This window comes from Carcharodon carcharias, chromosome 8, assembly GCF_017639515.1.
Source record: "Carcharodon carcharias isolate sCarCar2 chromosome 8, sCarCar2.pri, whole genome shotgun sequence".
Lineage (NCBI taxonomy): Eukaryota > Metazoa > Chordata > Chondrichthyes > Lamniformes > Lamnidae > Carcharodon > Carcharodon carcharias.
Genome location: NC_054474.1, coordinates 48,316,986 through 48,335,066, shown reverse-complemented (window position 1 = coordinate 48,335,066; position 18,081 = coordinate 48,316,986). Strand labels below are relative to the sequence as shown.

General features: G+C 44.1%; 1 protein-coding gene across 1 annotated transcript in view; it reads right to left on the bottom strand.

The window, feature by feature from the left end:
* The window catches only part of LOC121281113 (polycystic kidney disease 2-like 2 protein), a 78,132-nt gene extending 61,885 nt beyond the window's left edge, over positions 1 to 16,247 (bottom strand). The window contains exons 1-3 of the mRNA XM_041193812.1: positions 16,084 to 16,247; positions 13,406 to 13,507; positions 11,531 to 11,661 (exon numbers count right to left, since the gene is read on the bottom strand). Of these exons, the coding sequence (XP_041049746.1) occupies positions 11,531 to 11,661; positions 13,406 to 13,507; positions 16,084 to 16,147 (297 nt within the window). The 5' untranslated portion in view covers positions 16,148 to 16,247. The remainder of the gene's footprint in view (positions 1 to 11,530; positions 11,662 to 13,405; positions 13,508 to 16,083) is intronic.
* Between the last annotated feature and the right edge of the window lie 1,834 nt (positions 16,248 to 18,081).

Below are 18,081 nucleotides of genomic sequence, written 5' to 3'. Positions count from 1 at the left end.
ATACAGACTCGAAACGTTAACTGTATTCCTCTCCGGAGATGCTGTCAGACTTGCTAAGTTTTTTCAGGTATTTTTATTTTTGTTTTGGATTTCCAGTATCTGCAGTTTTTTGCTTTTATGTCAGAATGTCTTCTTGGCTTGACAGCAGCATCCTATTGGTGGGGAATATCACTCCTGTTGCTACTGCATGGTGACAGCGTGAAATGGCTAGCTTCACTGTTGCTCAAATTGCAGAGACACCTGACACTTCCAGGGTAATCGGAGGTAAACTGGGCACTTTTCAAGACTGAAAGTGGCAGCCTTAGGCCCATTCATGAGTTTGTGCGATATATAGCAGGCAATGATCTGACTGGGGTAGCCATTATCCCACAGGATAGCTTTGATGCACTCTATTTTGACATCAGCCTTGCATGGTGAGGAAATGGCTTGGGCCCTATTTATAAGATCGCCGACAAGACCAATCTTATCACAAAATCTCGGAATTGTTATGGCGCAGAAGGAGGCCATTTGGCCCATCATGTGTGCACTGGCTGTCCGTTTGAGCAATCCACCCAATGCCATTCCCCCACCTTCTCCCCATAACCCTGAACATTCTTTCTTTTCAGATAACAATCTAATTTCCTCCTGAATATTTCAATTGAACCTGCCTCCACCACACTCTCAGGCAGTGCATTGCAGACCCTAACCACTTGCTGCATGAAAAAGTCTTTGCTCATATCATTTTTGCTTCTTTTACTAATTACTTTAAATCTGTGTTCTCTTGTGCTCAATCCTTTCATGAGTGGGAACAGTTTTCCCCTATCTACTCTGTTCAGACCACTCATGATTTTGAATGTCTCTATCAAATCTCCTTTCAGCTTTCTTTTCTCTAATGTGAGAAATGGATGTTTTTTAAAAATATTTTTGGGGAATTTTGTGTTATTCTGTGGAAAAGGCTGTGTTTGCATGCATGTGTGTGTGTTTATATGTGATTTAATTAAGCTGGACAGAGATTAATAAGAAACAGATAGTTTGGGGGGTTTAAAACATGAAAAGGATAGAGGTGTTATGTTTGAGGTACAAATAAATGGGTTAGATCTAACATTTGCATTTTTAGGTAAGTTGAAAGTTTGTTTGAACATCAAAGGGAACTCAGAGGTGCAAAGACACATATTTTCATCTTGCAGGAGTTCATAGGTAGACAAGAAGTTGGGATGTTATATTTTATTCACCCAAAAACAAAGACAAGCTGGAGACATGAAAGATTTTATGGGCTGGGAATTTTGCCCCCATTGGGCAGGTAGGCCTGGGAGCAGCCACGAAACCGACTGCCATCTGCGACCAGGCCCTGACCGCAATTTCATGTTGGCGGGCCAATTAAGGCCGGCCCAACGTGAAACACGGGTCGTCACTGGCCAGGAAGGGCTGAGCGGGCGCAGAGACCTGTTAGCCATCGGGTCCAATGGCAACCCAGCGGCCGGTATAAAGAAGGACCAGGCAGGCTCAGAAATAGTGTCAGGGAAGTATGACTGGCTGCCGTTCGGACGATGCACTTGAGTGCGGCAGCAAATGCCAGGTGGGAAGGCAGGTTGGGTGGGCACTCAGCCCCCCACTTTTCTGATGAGTGATAAAAGTAGGGAAAATCCCAAGATATTCCATAAGTATATCAATGGGAAGAGGATAACCAGGGAAAGAGTAGGGCCCATTAGGGACCAAGGGAGCAATCAATGGGTGGAGCCAGAGGACATCGGTACAATGTTGAATGAATACTTCACATCTGTCTTTACCCAAGAAAATGAGGATGAAGGTATCAAACTCAGGGAGAGAGAATGCGAGGTTCTTGAGCAAATTGATGTAGGTAGTGACAAGGTATTGGAGGTGTTGGCAGGTCTGGATGATTTGTGTCCCAGACTGCTGAGGGAGGCAAGGGAGGAGATTGCAGGGGCTCTGACCCAAACTTTTTATCCCTCTCTGGCCACGGGGGAGGTGCCAGAGGACTGGAGAACAGCTAATGTGGTTCTGCTATTTAAGAAGAGTTGTATAGATAAGCCAGGGAACTACAGGCCAGTGTGTCTCATGTCAGGGGTAGGGAAACTATTGGAGAAAATTCTGAAGGAGAGAATCTATCTCCACTTGGAGAAGCAAGGTTTGATCAGGGATAGTCAGCATGGCTTTGTCAGAGGGAGGTCATGCCTAACAAGTTTTTTGAGGAGGTGACCAGGTGTGTAGATGATGGTGGTGCAGTTGATGTAATTTATATGGATTTCAACAAAGCCTTTGACAAGGTCCCACATGGGAGACTTATAAAGAAGGCAAATGCACATGGGATACAGGGTAATTTGATAAGGTGGATTCAAAATTGGCTTAGTTGTAGGAGACAGAGGGTGATGACAGAAGGCTGTTTTAGTGACTGGAAGCCAGTGTCCAGTGGTGTACCACTGTGCTCGGTCCCCTATTATTTGTCATTTATATAAACAACATAGATGACTATGTGGGGGGTAGGATTAGTAAATTTGCAGATGACACAAAGATTGGCCAGGTGGTTAACAGTGAGGTTGAGTGTCTTGGGCTACAGACGGGATGGTCAAATGGGCAGATAAATGGCAGATGGAATTTAACCCTGAAAAGTGTGAGGTGATAAGCTTTAGAAGGAGTAATTTGACAAGGAAGTATTCAATGAATGGCATGACACTAGGAAGTTCTGAGGAACAAAGGGAACTTGGCGTATGTGTCCATAGATCTCTGAAGGCAGAGGGGCATGTTAGTGGGGTGGTGAAAAAGGCATATGGAACACTTGCCTTTATCAATCGAGGCATAGATTACAAAAGTAGGGAGATCATGTTGGAGTTGTGTAGAACCTTGGTGAGGCCACAGCTGGAGTACTGTGTGCAGTTCTGGTCACCACATTATAGGAAGGATGTGATTGCACTGCAATGGGTGCAGAAGAGATTCACCAGAATGTTGCCTGGGATGAAACATTTAAGTTATGAAGAGAGGTTGGATAGACTTGCATTGTTTTCATTGGAGCAGAGAAGACCGAGGGACAACCTGATCGAGGTGTACAAGATTATGAGGGGCATGGATAGGGTGGATAGGGAGCAGCTGTTCCCCTTAGTTGAAGGGTCAGTCACAAGGGGACATAAGTTCAAGGTGAGGGGCAAGAGGTTTATGGGAATGTGTGGAAAAACTTTTTTACACAGAGGGTGGTGACGGTCTGGAATGAGCTGCCTGGGACGGTGGTGGAGGCGGATTGTCTCCCATTCTTTAAAAAATATCTGGATGAGCACTTGGCATGTCATAACATTCAAGGCTATGGGCCAAGTGCTGGTAAATAGGATTAGGTAGGTAGGTCAGGTGTTTCTCACATGTCGGTGCAGACTCAATGGGCCGAAGGGCCTCTTCTGCACTGTGTGATTCGGTGATTCTGTGATATAAATGTCTCAATGTCCTCATGGAGGAAATGGCTGCCAGGAGGGACACCCTTGTTCCCAGGGATGGGAGGAGGAGGCCACCGCACCTCACCAAAAGGGCATGGAAGGAGGTGGTAGCCCTGGTGAGCAGCCATGATGTGGTGCAGCACACATGGGTGCATTGCTGGAAGCACTTCAATGACCTGCTGCGCTCAGGAAGGGTGAGTACCATGTTGGCATGAGTCAGTGTGCAGAAGTGTTAACGTCTGGCTGGCCCCCGTGGACCTCAGGGATACTCGAGTCTGAGTACCAACTGTCAATGATGCTGGAGCTGGCCAAGAGGGTGAGCCCTGGGTACTTGGACTGAGTGCCTTGTGGCTCGAGGGCCACGACTCAAGATGTGCCCTGCAAGGTGTCCCTCAGGTGGGGTTGGCCAGGCTGCATTGGCGCTGCAGGTAGGGAGTGGACTAATCAATGCTCCTCTGTCCTTTCAGGAGAAGACGAACCATAACCAGGCAGAGAGATCATGTACAGGTGGAGGCCTGCCCAACCTACTGATGCTGCTCTCCCGGTTTGAGCAGGCGGCCCTTGAGCTGGAGAGCCGGCACGCTCCTCATGCAACTGGGCGTGGAGAGGCGGGGGTGCCAGCCGAAGGTAAAAATGCAGTGCACAGAGATGGGACTCTCAGATTGTGCAGCCATCCTAGTCTGTCTCCTCATTGATGTGAGCTTCGAACCTGGTGTCCCCATTGATCGTTGGAAGACGATGGCACCGTGATGCAGATCTCCATTGTCTCACCAAGGTACATGGCATGCACAGTGACAGTGTGATGACTTTAACCAATGACATGTCCTTCTTCTTCCTTTTAGGTTCACCATCTGCAGACCCTGAAAGATCACCCCTGACACCGGAGGACCACCGGGCATCATTTTCACCTGTGTCACACCCTCTCTCTGCAACAGGCACCAGCACAGACACCAGCATCTTGGTGGGCATTAGTTTGACAGCTAGTATCTCGGTGCACATTGGTGAGGGCACTTCACACTTGCATGAGGTGCAGGTGGAGGCAGAGAGTGCCCAGGGTGCTGGCAGTCAAAGGAGTACTGGGGACCAGAACGATGCTCAGCCAAAGGCTGACGATGAGCCTCTGGAGTTGTCCATTAGGCAGCAGATGCTGGATGTCCAGCAAGATGTGTGGGAGCATCTGGCGGAGATCCATGAGGGTATGCGTGCCATGGTCTCTGTGATGGAGAATCCACGCGGAGCATGTGCACTACATTGACCATCATGGGCGAGCGCACTGCTTCCTTCATTGAGTGGTATCTGTCATGGAGAGGCAGCTCCAGGAACAGAATGAGGGGTTCCTGGGTTGCGCTCAGGCCTGCAAGCTCTCACATAGGCAATGACCTCAGCTGGTGAGTGTCAGTGTGGGAGATGGATGAGGCACCCAGCATCCCAGCTCAGTGCCCATCTACCAATGGTGAAAGGGAGGACCACAGTGACCTTATGTTGGTGCACGAGCTGCCTGTTGTCTCTGCTAGCTCCTCTCAGGGTGCTCCGGATGACGGCAGCAGCTCCTCCGCCCCTCTGCCAGTGACCGTGGCATCTGATGAAGCTGCGATGCCTAGGGTGATGCCAGCCATGGCACTGGCCGCTCCCTCTTAGGGGGTGCTAGTACAGACTCCACAGGCCAGAGGACGCCCGCCAAGGTCATCATGGCCAACAGGACAGCAGGGTCAGCAGGCTGTCTCCAATGCCGGTGTCAGCGAGGGGGGAGCACCAAGATGAAAACGCACTTGAAAATGCAAGTTAAAGGCACCAAGAGCACAAGAGAGACAGGTCACAGGTGATTTTATGTTAATTTATGTTTAGTTAGTGTATACTGGTCTGGGACTTAAGAACAGAGAGGTTGTAAATAGTATGTATTTGTCAAAATTTGTAAATCTGGTTTTGTCATCATGGGCTGAGTGTGCTCCATCTTTTTATTTCATTGGTGCAGGGTACGCCAGTTTGAAATGCTGGAAGTATGTGTCTCTGAACTTTATTGCACAGGCACTGAGTGTTCTTTGTGTTCAAATGAAAGGGTACTTTCAGACATCCGGGATAGAGGGGGCAGCCTTGGCATGCATTTGAAGCTGATCTTTGGTAGCCTAGCTGAAGGAGCATTGGATCAAGGCATGGGGGAACCCAGCAATTGCTGCAAAGCCTCTGACTTGCTCAGCCTAGCTGGCCTTGTCCATACGGTGAAGAATAAAGGTCAGTCCCTACCTGAACAGAGCTTCTATCATCAGCTTGATGCAACTGTGCACATCTGATTGGGAGACTCCACGCAAATCCCCCACTGAGCCCTGGAAAGAACCGGAGGCATAGAAGTTGAGGGCCATTGTGACCGTCAGAGCCACTGGCATGGGGTTTCCACCCACACCGTCAGAGCTGATCTCAACCCCAATCATCTGGCAAATGGAGGTGATGGTCTCCCTTGAGAGGTGATGCCTCATTTGGCATTGCACCTCAGGCATATTGAGGTAGCTGCATCGCCTCCTGTAAACCCTGGCAGCGGGATAGTGGTGTCCTCTGCAGCCCTTTCCACCTTGGAGTACCCGCTGGCTCTGCACCCCTTGTGTCTGCGCCTCTCCTCCCACAGTTCCCTCCCCTGGAGGCTCTATAGGGATACATGGTCTCCTCTCCCCTCTGCCCCTCTCTTCCTCAGAGGAGGAGGCTCCCCCAGCTGAGACCACAATCCCTATTACCAGGGTAAAGGAAGACTGCCTGATACCTGGAAGGGTCCACATGGTCTGAATCCTCTGGGAGCCTGGCAGATATCAATGAGGCCTGGAAATGCTAGGAATGAAACCCTGAACAGAGATGAAGCTGCCAAATACCAATAAGCAACCAGCTGCAAACTATTTCCAAAACTGCTCACTACTCACACATGGCAATGCTGCTAACCCCTTTTATCCCATCCATGGATGAGGTTCAAGGAAATGTCGGCTGGCTGCCAGCCTGTTTTGCCCATGCAATGTGCAGAAAATTGCAAGGGCAATGAAAAATTTCAGACAATTGCATTAAGTGGCCTGTTAATTAATGGCGGGCGTCACTCCAGCACCCGCGGTGCCCGCCGAGTGAAAGATCGCAAGAGTGCATGATGATATCAGGACGCTCGCCTGACGTCATCACGCACTATTTAACTCTTGTTTGGATTGGGTGTGTGCCCAACCGAAGAGGGGAAACTTCTGCCCAGGGTTTGAGTTTCAAAGAGGAGTGAAAACAATGGAATCCAAGATGAAAGGGGACAAAAGGTATTTTAGAGTTACTGTAGAGTAGCTGGGGAGATTCAGCTGTTTGAGCTGTTGAGGTAGCAACTTGACCTGTTTGAGCTTTTGAGTTGAGAGCTGTTAGCTCTGAGCTGGGAGGATATGCAGTTTGAATTAACCATCTGGGCAAGCCAAAAAAGTCTTGGGCTACAAGAAGCAGTTTTATTCTGAAGTTTGGTTTTCCACAGCAGAGTGGAAGTGAGTTACAGGTCATGTGCTAAGCCTTTATTGAAGCTACAGCAGTTTTCCTTGGGTAATATTAGCGGGTTGTATACAGTTAAATATCTATAAGGGAGTGTTGCCTGGAAGGTGTTTGCTTGTGGGTCTGATCAAGTGGGCAGGCTTTTTGGGAAGAATGTTTGTAAGGCTAACCTTAATTGTGTAAGTGTGAGGTGATACAATTTGGAAGGAGTACTTTGACAAGGAAGTATTCAATGAATGGCATGACACTAGGAAGTTCTGAGGAACAAAGGGACCTTGACGTGTGTGTCCATAGATCTCTGAAGGCAGAGGGGTATGTTAGTGGGGTGGTGAAAAAGACATATGGGGCACTTGCCTTTATCAATCGAGGCATAGATTACAAAAGTAGGGAGGTCATGTTGGAGTTGTATAGAACCTTGGTGAGGCCATAGTTGGAGTACTGTGTGCAGTTCTAGTTGCCACATTATAGGAAGGCTGTGTTTGCACTGGAGGTGGTGCAGAGGAGATTCACCAGGATGTTGCCTGGGATGAAACATTTAAGTTTTGAAGAGAGGTTGGATAGACTTGGTTGTTTTTGTTGGAGCAGAGAAGACTGAGGGGGCGACCTGATTGAGGTGTACAAGATTATGAGGGGCATGGACAGGGTGGATAGGGAACAGTTGTTCCCCTTAGTTGAAGGGTCAGTCACAAGGGGACATAAGTTCAAGGTGAGGGGCAGGAGGTTTAGGGGGGATGTGAGGAAAAACTTTTTTACCCAGAGGGTGGTGACGGTCTGGAATGGGCCACCTGGGAGAGTGGTGGAGGCGGGTTGCCTCACATCTTTAAAACATACCTGGATGAGCACTTGGCACGTCATAACATTCAAGGCTATGGGCCAAGTGCTGGTAAATGGGATTAGGTAGGTAGGTCACGTGTTTCTCACGTGTCGGTGCAGACTCGATGGGCCGAAGGACCTCTTCTGCGCTGTGTGATTCTGTGATTCTGTGAACTGTAATCTTGTGTGCTTAAGTTTTTTTATTCTTGTTAATAAAACTTTTACTTCTAATTTTTAAAATCCCAAAAAGTGTTGCTGGACCTCTTACTGCTGAGATCAGTATGTCTTCTTGTTTTCAGAATACAAACAAAAGGGTATGACCCATAAGCCAATTTTCGCTCTGGGATTTGGTTTGAGCAGCAATTAAGATCAGCTATGGTCATAAGATCTAAGGAAAACAGTCCCAACTTCTCCAATCTGTCTTCATAACTGAAGATCCTGATTCCTGGAACCATTCTTGTGAATCGTTTCTGCACCCTCTCTAACACCTTCACATCTTTCCTAAAGTGCAGTGCCCAGAACTGGACACAGTACTCCAGGTGAGGCTGAATTAGTATCTTATACAAGTTCAACATAACCTCCTCGGCTCTTGTACTCTATATCCCATTAATAAAACTAGAATACTGTATTCTTAACTAACTGCTCTCTCAACCTGTCCTGCCACCTTCAATGATTTATGCACAAATACATCCAGGTCCTTTCAGTCCTTTAGAATCCCTTTTGTACCCTTTATTTTATATTGTTTCTCCAGGTTCTTCCTACCAAAATGAATCACTTCACATTTCTCTGCATTGAACTTCATCTGCCACTTACCCACTCGTTCTATCAACTTGTCTACCTCCTTTTGAAATTCTGCACTATCCTACACAAAGTTCACAGTGCATGCAAGTTTTGTATCATCTGCAAACTTTGAAATTGTGCACTGTACACCAACATCCAGATCATTAATATATATTAGGAAAAGCAGGGGTCCTAACACTAACCCCTGGGGAACTCCAATACAAACATTCCAGCAGCATGAAAAACATCCATTAACCACTGCTCTTTGTTCCCTGATGCTCAGCCAATTTTGTATCCATGTTGCTTCTTTCCCGCTTATTCCATGAGCTTTAACTTTGATCACAAGTCTGTTGTGCGGCACTGTATCAACCGGGTTTTGGAAATGTACAGAACATGGAATTGTAGGAATCCCAATGTGTATATTAACCAGTGAAGATGGGCTTGCGGGAGACAGTAGTAGAAAACCCATTGGCAGATTTCTCAATTAGCGTATTGAGGAAAGGGAGCTCGCTTGACTGCTCCATTTTAAAGGTGAATTTGAGCGCAGGATGGAGCCCATTAAAGTATGTGAGGAATTTTTTATATGCAGTTACAGGTTCAAATATAGCAAATGTATCATCAATGTATTGGAAGTATGCAAGGGTAGGAGGTTAGGGATCATTCTGTGGAAGACACGTTTCTCGTGGAAACCGGCGAAGATAGAGTCATAGAGTCATTGAGTTTTGCACCTTTGGCCCATCCTGTCTGCGCCAGTCATCAAGCCCCTATCTATTCTAATCCCATTTTCCAGCACTTGGCCCGTAACCTTGTATGCTATGGCACTTCAAGCGTTCATCTAAATGTTTGTTCAATGTTGTGAGGGCTGCCGCCTCTACCACCCTTTCAGGCAGTGAGTTCCAGATACCACCCCTCCACCCTCTGGGTGAAAATATTTTTCCTCAAATCTCCTCTAAACCTCCTGTCCATTACCTTAAATCTATGCCTCCTGGTTATTGACCCCTCCACTAAGGGAAAAAGTTTCTTCCTATCTATGCCCCTATTTTGTACACCTCAATCAGCAGGTCCTCCCCCAGCCTTTCCTGCTCTAAGGAAAACAACCCCAGCCTATCCAGTCTCTCTTCATAGCTGAAATGCTCCAGCCCAGGCAACATCCTGGTGAATCTTCTCTTCACCCTCTCCAGTGCTATCACATCCTTCCTTTAGTGTGGTAACCAGAACCGCACACAGTAGTCCAGATGTAGCCTAACCAACGCTTTATACAGCTCCATTAAAACCTCCCTGCTCTTGTATTCAGTGCCTCGACTATTAAAGGCAAGTATCCTGTATGCCTTCTTAACTACCTTATCTACCTGTCCTGCTGCCTTTAAGGGTCTATGGACATGCACACCAAGGTCCCTCTGATCCTCTGTGCTTCATAGGTTCCTATCATTCATCATGTATTCCCTTGCCTTGTTCATGCTCCCAAAATGCTTTACCTCACACTTTTCAGGATTAAATTCCATTTTCCACTGCTCTGCCCATCTGACCAATCCGTCTATATTGTCCTGTTGTCTAAGGCTTTCCTCCTTCTTATTTACCACACCCCCAGTTTTCATGTCCATAGTGACCATAACTCAGTAAGATTTAAGGTAGTTGTGGAAAAGGACAACGATGGCCCAGAAATTAAGGATCTGAATTGGGGGAAGGCCAATTTTGTTAGCAAGAGCTGTGCCTAGAGGGGATCCCATGGCAACACCATCTATTTGGGCATATATGGTGTCAGTAAAGCTGAACTCAACTGTGTAAGTTGCTGAGTTCATAAATTTAATGAATACAGCTTCAGAAAGTGGCAGCACACCTAGATCACCATAATATAGGAACGTGGTGCAAAGGTCTATGGCTTCCTTGAGCAGCACATTAGTGAATAGGCTAGCAATGTTGAATGAGCACATGGATATGGCATTGCTATCAATATGCACGTCCTGTAAGGTCTTTGCAAAGGTGAAGGAATCAAGGGACATCACATACATATGTGAACACAGAGAACCATAAGAATCAATCCTATCATATACACTACCAGGCAGGTTATTGATCTTACACTAGTCCAACAATGATACACCATCATACACCATTCATTAATGGGTTGCAGTCATCAAGGCAAGAAGACGTTTTGCCAACCACACAAATGAGCAATGTGGTATATGAATTTCAGTGCTGGTGTGATGCCAGGTATGTAGGCCGTACATCCCAACAACTGGTGGATTGTATCAAACAGCACGTCCCTTTGGCTGTTCGCAACAAACAAAGTACTGACCGAAGTCAACCGGCCCGTGCTTGCAAAACTCAAAGCAGAGTGTCCAACATTAGATGTAATTCTGCGATTGGGCGACATTTACTGAACAATCCCGATTGTGCTAAGAATTACACTAATAACCAATTTAAGATAATCAGTTGGGCTCGGTGTGTGGCTCACTTATGCATGCTAGAAGCTATATGTATTCAGGCACAGGGCCCTATTCCCTGCAAACAAAAAGAATATGTCCACGCATTATGCCTTTTTCAACTGAACAAAAGTCTTGGGGACAGCCATTCCCTGGTTCATTCCCCATTGCAATGCCTTGACCAATCAGATTCGACTTGCCTGGTTTGAATGTTAAAAAAAGCTTGGCAGTTAACTGTTCCCTGGTGCATTCTCCATGACAACAACTCTACCAATCAGAGTCCACTTGCCAACCAATAAGCACCCTCTTCTCATGAAGTATATATTGTTATTCCCTTTGAGATTTGGTATTCTTGCATCTGTCCTGGTGAGTGCAAGATAAAAAGCTTCAACAACATGTCTCTTTTACAAAAACACTTTTTTTCTATATAATCAGTGAGCACTTTGATCAATAAATATTCCTCTAAGGCTTACCTTCCCCTTTAAGCAAATCTGTTTTTCTCAATTATGATAACCCAAAGTTCCTATTCATTTCAGTTATCAATGCACTATTAATATGCTATTAGAAGACTATGGTAAAAGTATACATTTTGTTTAAGAGATTTCTTGATACCTCCCAGAAATTTTCTATGCTGCTTATCGACTTGAAGTTTATGCCATTGACAAAGGAGTTGGTTTCTAGGAAGAGGTGAGACATAACTTTGGTGAAGAAATACATGTTGGTATTTACCATTCCAAAGGTCACTGCAAAAGAAAGGAAGCTGTGAAGGTATATCTGACATCACCAACAATATCATGCATACCAGACTGAATTCCCACACTTTAATATGAGCAGCAAAAATTTGCAATACTTCCTATCTCGACCTGTGACCCACACACTAAAAAATGTACATGATAATACCTTCATCTTAAGGCACTCTGAATTATCTTAAAATTGAAACTTTAGATAATCTCCGCAAACATTACAATGATAATTATGAGAGTACATTTCCTCATTATATGCATTACATTTGTGGATTTTACCTCTTCAGTTTTAAAATAGTTTATTTTTTGCTATTTTACTTATTAACAGAATAGGGATTGAATCCATGGTTTGTGGAAGTGGTCTGGCAAATCTTTACTTTCCATAATGACATTTTTGTGCATTTCAGACCTATTTTCCTGCTGAGTCACTTAAATACATAAAGAAAGTTAAATAACATTTTAAGAATCATAAGTGTACTTCTTAAAAACATCACAAATACCATAACGTTTAAAACTGATTCAAATTTACTTTAAGTAACATTAATAAAAATATATTTAGCTGGCCTATAAAGTCTTCAGTGATGGAGAATTCCTAGCCCATTTTGGGGCAGAGTTCCAACAGGGCGAGACATTTTCCCTACATCATCCAAATCTGACCCAGCCCCAATTAATTTTCCTACATCAAGGATCATTTCCAATGCTTGTTGGGCTCCCAAGGGGGTTCGCACAGATGAATGGGAGCCTTACATTGGCCCTGAGGAAGAATGGATTTTTACGTGATGAAACGTCTAGAAGACACTGCAACCTAGTAAAAGTGTAAGCTGCACTTATCTGCCGCCATCTTCCATAGGAAAGCAGACCAATTGACTGGCATGGCATGATAAAACAGCACATTGCAAGTTACAAAATTTGATATCGCTGATTATTGCTTGTAAAGTCCAAGCAACATATAATTAAACACAGCAATTTCCTTGTCAGCCACTGGCAGATCCATCAGGGAAATAGTTTCCAGGTCTGACTGTAGGATTGTGCTCAATTCCTTGCATTTATTGTTGAAGCATCAGTCTCCACATGTAGATTCCTTTGAACAGGTCTAGGTATAGGGTCTAAACATGGGTGGTTGTGTTAAGGACAGATTCTTATTGATCTTTTAAGGTCTTGCATTCTTCATTCTTAGCTGCGACATTTGTAACTCCTTTAGAGCTAGAACATGGTGAAAGTTGCCTGAAGAAACAAGCTCATACAGCAGTTGAAGTTCAGCTGTAAGAAGTTCTTGATAATTTTAGTTCTGGCTGAGCAGTAACGAGAAATAGGTGCAACTGAACACTGCAACTTTTGGCATCCACTCTTTAAAAAAACATAAGTCCTAACTAAGGAAATGGGGCTCCACGGCAATGGCTGTTTTATATGGACACTGAGCATTTGGACTGCTCTTCAGATGCTTAGGCCATAGTATGAGTCTATTGCACAATGAGTGCACGGGTTGCTAGTGTTACAGTCTTGATCATAATATGTGTAGCAGGTTGAGAGGGCCTCAGTACTCAATGATGCAGGGCATTAGCATCCAATACACACCTACATTATGGGTATCAAGCATCAAATTATATAGACCAGTAGACATCTTACCTAGTCATACAAACCAACAAACTGTTTAAAATCTTATACAATCTATCCATAACCAGGATAGGTATAAGCATATATAATGCATTAGAAAATATATACAGTAATGTGTTTTGATACTTACATATGGATAGATCCAAAAGAAAAATTAAATAAAATGAAAATTCTCGCAGTGTAGATTTCGGGTTCAATTCCTTTTTACGAAAGTATATAGCTCGAACTACATCTGGGGGAAAACAAGAAAAACTATTAAATTTTATTAAAACATTTTTATTGAACTGGAATGTTGAGCATATTATGGGAAAAGGAACTGAACTGCAATGAACCCTCAATGTCTGGTCGAGAGCTTTGTGCCATATGTTCAAGGGATACTTAGCATTGGCTATTCATGGCTTTTCACTTTTGGGACATATGTTTGAATCCAGTCTTCCTCTCTTTTGTCTGCTTGTTCTAAAAGTCCAATATGGAAATAAAGAACCAAAATAAAATAAGCTGATTGGGGTAGAAGAGCAAAGGGATCTAGGGATACAGGTGAACAAATCATTAAAAGCAGCTTCATAGTTCAGTAAAACAATTAAAAATGCTAACAAAGCACTGGGATTTATTTCCAGGTGAGGAGAATTCAAAACAAGTGTAGTTGTGTAGTTATGTTAAACTTGTCAATAACCTGGTCAAGTTGTAGTTTGAGTACTGTGCACCATTCTCGTCTCCATCTTATAAGAAGGACAGAAGCACTGGAGAATGTACACAAGATTTATAAGGATGGTACCAGAACTAAGAGATTACAACTTTAGAGAAAGAAGCCATTTATCTTTTGAAAAGAGAAAACATAGAGATGATTTGATACAGTTCTTTAAAGTTATGAATGATTGCAAAGGATAAATGTGGAATGTGTCCACTTGTGGTAGAATCCAAAACTAGGATCTATAAATGCTAATAGTTACTAATAAATCCAATAGGAAAATAGAAGTAGTTTCTTTAATCATAGAATCCTAGAATGGTTACAGCACAGGAGGAGGCCATTTGGTCCATCATGTCTGTGCTGATTCTCTGCAACAGCAATTCACCTAGTGCCAATCCCCGGCCTTTTCTCCATATCCCTGCAATTTTTTTCCTCTTCAGCTAATGGTCCAGTTCCCTTTGAAAGCCACGATTGAATCTGCCTCCACCACACTCTCAGGCATTGTATTCCAAATCCTAACCATTCGCTGCTTAAAAATAGAACCAAGAGTGCTTTGAATGTGGCATTCACTACCTCACGAAATGGTTGAGTCCAGTAATTTAGATATTTTCAGCAGAAAATTAGACAAATAGATGAGAAAGAGGTATGCTAATAGGTAGAGATGAGGGAGAGAGAATGAAGGAAGCTTGTGTGGAGTATAGACACCAGCACAGACTAAAATAAGGACAGAAATATTCAGCAGATCAAGCAGCATCTTTGCAGAGAGAAACCAAGTTAATGGTTGGAATTTCATGGACCTGTTGCAGCAGGATTGGGGCCCTAAAATGCAGCGAGCCATTCTAAACTCCACTGACTTCGGCGGGAACATAAAATCCCACTGCCATAAAATTCCACCCAACATCTCAGTTCGATATCCTTTGAGAAACTCTTTCCATCTGTTCCATTCCAACCCCTACTCACTTGAGTTGAACCAGATTTGCAACCTCAATCTCCTATTCGACCCCCAGCTAAACTTCCAATCCTTTCCATCACAAAGACTGCCTACTTCCATGCCTGCAACATCACCCACCTCTGCCATTATCTCAGCTGATTTACTACTGAAATCCTCATCCAAGCCTTTTCCACTATTCCCATGCTAGCCTGGCTAGCCTCCCACACTTTGTCCTCTGTAAATTTAAGCTCATTAAAGACTTTGCTGCCTATATCCTATCTAAAACCAAATTCTGTTCGTCTATCCCTCTCCTTGTCTATTCATATTAGCTGCCAGCCTCCCAAAACAACGAATTTAAAATTCTCATCTTTGCGTTTAAATCAATTCATGATCTCACCCTCCCCTTTTGTAAACTCTTCTAACCCTACAACATCCCTGGACACTCCATTCTATTACAATCTCCTATGCGTTAGACTCGTTTGACATTTTTCCCCCTGTTAAATGCCATGAGGCGTTTTCCTATGATAAAGGCACTTGAGAAATACAAGTAGCTGTGCTACACATCTGAACTGAATGCTCTTGATGCATAGAAGAGCGTCCATTCCCCAACACTAGCATCTTCACCTCGTTGCAGTGAAAGAAATTCAGTCACTTAAGAGTCATAAGGATTCGAAACGTTAACTGTTTTTTTCTCTCTTCACAGGTGCTGTTAGGCCTAAGTTTTTTCAGCATTTTCTGTTTTTGTTCCAGATTTCCAGCATCCGCACTATTGTGCTTTAATTTCATTTAAAAAGGAGTCGATGTGTTCAGGAAGAATGGTTTGGTAACAAATAAGGCAGAAGAATCGTCATTTTTACCACAATCACATCCCATTCAAATGAGCCGATGATATGTGGCGATATGATTTATGTCATTCTATCATAAACCCTAAGAAAGCAGTGATTTTCTTGGAGACAGTGCTCCTACAGATAACAATTTGCATTTATGGAATATCTTTTAACATAGATAGTATCTCAAAGCCTTTTTCAAACAGACAGCAAGACAAGGGAGAAGATTGCTAGCGCAGGGTGGCGGTTAAACAGTAAAAATAACGACTTTTGTGGTTTAAATTTTCACTTTAAGCAGAATTTTTTTTTAAAAAAAATCTATTGAACGATTAATTGCTACTCCTGTGTAATAGAGACATTACCTTTTTTTCTCCTGTTATGTATCTTAAATTTATCGGCCAGTGACCCCAATAGACGATTCGCCATATGTCCCAGCTAGGAGTTTGGGGTCGTCTTCAATATGAGTGATCACTCCGGAACCAGCTCAAGCGCTTGTGCTAGGTAAATTTGCTGATGCCGTTAACGATTATGCAGTTGTTGCTGATTTAAACCAGAGTTCCGAGTTTGGGTTCCACATGGAATTCTTCCAGTGCGGGACTGGGGAATAGCTGCAACCGTTCCAGGCAAAAGTCGCAGCTTGGCGTTGCGACTGGCTGAATTCCTGTACCCTGCAAAACACACTTCAAAATCCAATTGCAGCATTCATATTTGCAGGCGAGATGGGAATAATACGCCCTCAGAATTATCCAACGGATCGAATAACCACATTGCTGAAGGCAGGAAATGTTTATGGCTTTATTACAGTAATAATTTGAATTAACTCCTTTTAATATCAATTTAAATCCGAATGCTTCCCACTCCCACATCCCCAGGTGTCCCCCAGGATTTATCCTTGGTCCCATCCTATTTTTCATCTACGTGATGGCCCATCTGAAAAAAGTATCATTTTGACATGTACACTGACTACACCCAGCTCTACCTCACCACCACCTCTTCAACCTCCGCACTATCTCAAGTTGTCAGACAGCTTATCCGAAATCCAGCCTGAGCCAAAACCAGACTGTTTGCAACCTTGGTGTCATATTTGACCCTGAGACAAGCTTCCACCACATCACTAAGATTGCTTATTTCCATCTCTGTTATTTGTATGGCAGGGGGAGCAATTATAGTTCAGTGTTGAGGTTAACAATCCATTCAATAGCTTCAGCTGACACAGTGTGAATGGTTGTGATGTCACCAGGAATGGATCTCTCAGGGTAGAGGTCCAGTGTATGGGATATAGTCTGATTGGGATGGCCACAGTCACAATTTGAGCTGTTCCTCACATTCCACTTGTGCAGCAACTGGCCACATCTTCCCTGGCCCATCCTCAAGCAGTTGAGGTTGTCCAGATTTTCCATGAAAGATTGAAACTTGGGACTTCACCAGTGGGTTAATTACCAGGTTGTGGTTGGTGATGCTGCAGTCAACCTGGAAGTGCACCATCATGAGGTGGGGCTGTCGGATTGTTGGGTGTGGAGTGTGTTCCAGTAGGGGCTACGGGGTTTCAGGCAGGTGTGTGGGGTTTTTTCAGGCCCTGTGTCAATGGGAGTGCTGTAGGATCGAAATCTCCTCCAACTGGGAAATTTATGGAACATTATTTCAGACCCATGGACATGTTTTGACCTCATGATTGGAACTATAAATTTCAAGAAGATAAGCTGCAGTCAGCAGTACAGAGCTGGGCAGCAAGGGGTTAATTCGGATCTTTAGAGAAAACTCAGTGACTCATCAAAGGGTTTTGGACATTGAATAATGCAATCAAGATCTGATTACCAATACAATGGCACAAAGGACACATCATCAATACAATACACTCAAGGAATTATTCAAGGAATTATTCAACCACTGCAGACAATAGTACTGTAATAGGGTCATTTACTTTGGAGCCAGGTGCTGTTACTGTGCCACCTCAAACAGCAGAAGAATTGCTCATACAATGAGAACTGATAATATCCATCTGGATACATCTTCCTTGGAAAATCCTGTATTGTTTCAACCAGCAGGAGCTGATGACATTTGTCTGGACTTTGCTTGGAATCAACTTAATGGGTATTGGAACCACAGGAAATATGTTTTGACATGTCTGAGTTAAATTATTATAAAAACAGAGCAGATCTGAGCATCTGGGCTGCAGTCAAGAAGGAGAGTCAGGAGGGGTCAACCTGGCTCACGGATCTACAGTTCTCACCAGAAAGACCAGCTGTGTTGGGGATTATATGTATTTTCAGCCATATCATGGTGATACTGGCCTGAAGGTTCTGGGCTGCAGTCAGAAGAAAGGCCATGTTTGGTCACCTTGATTCAGGCCTACAATCAAT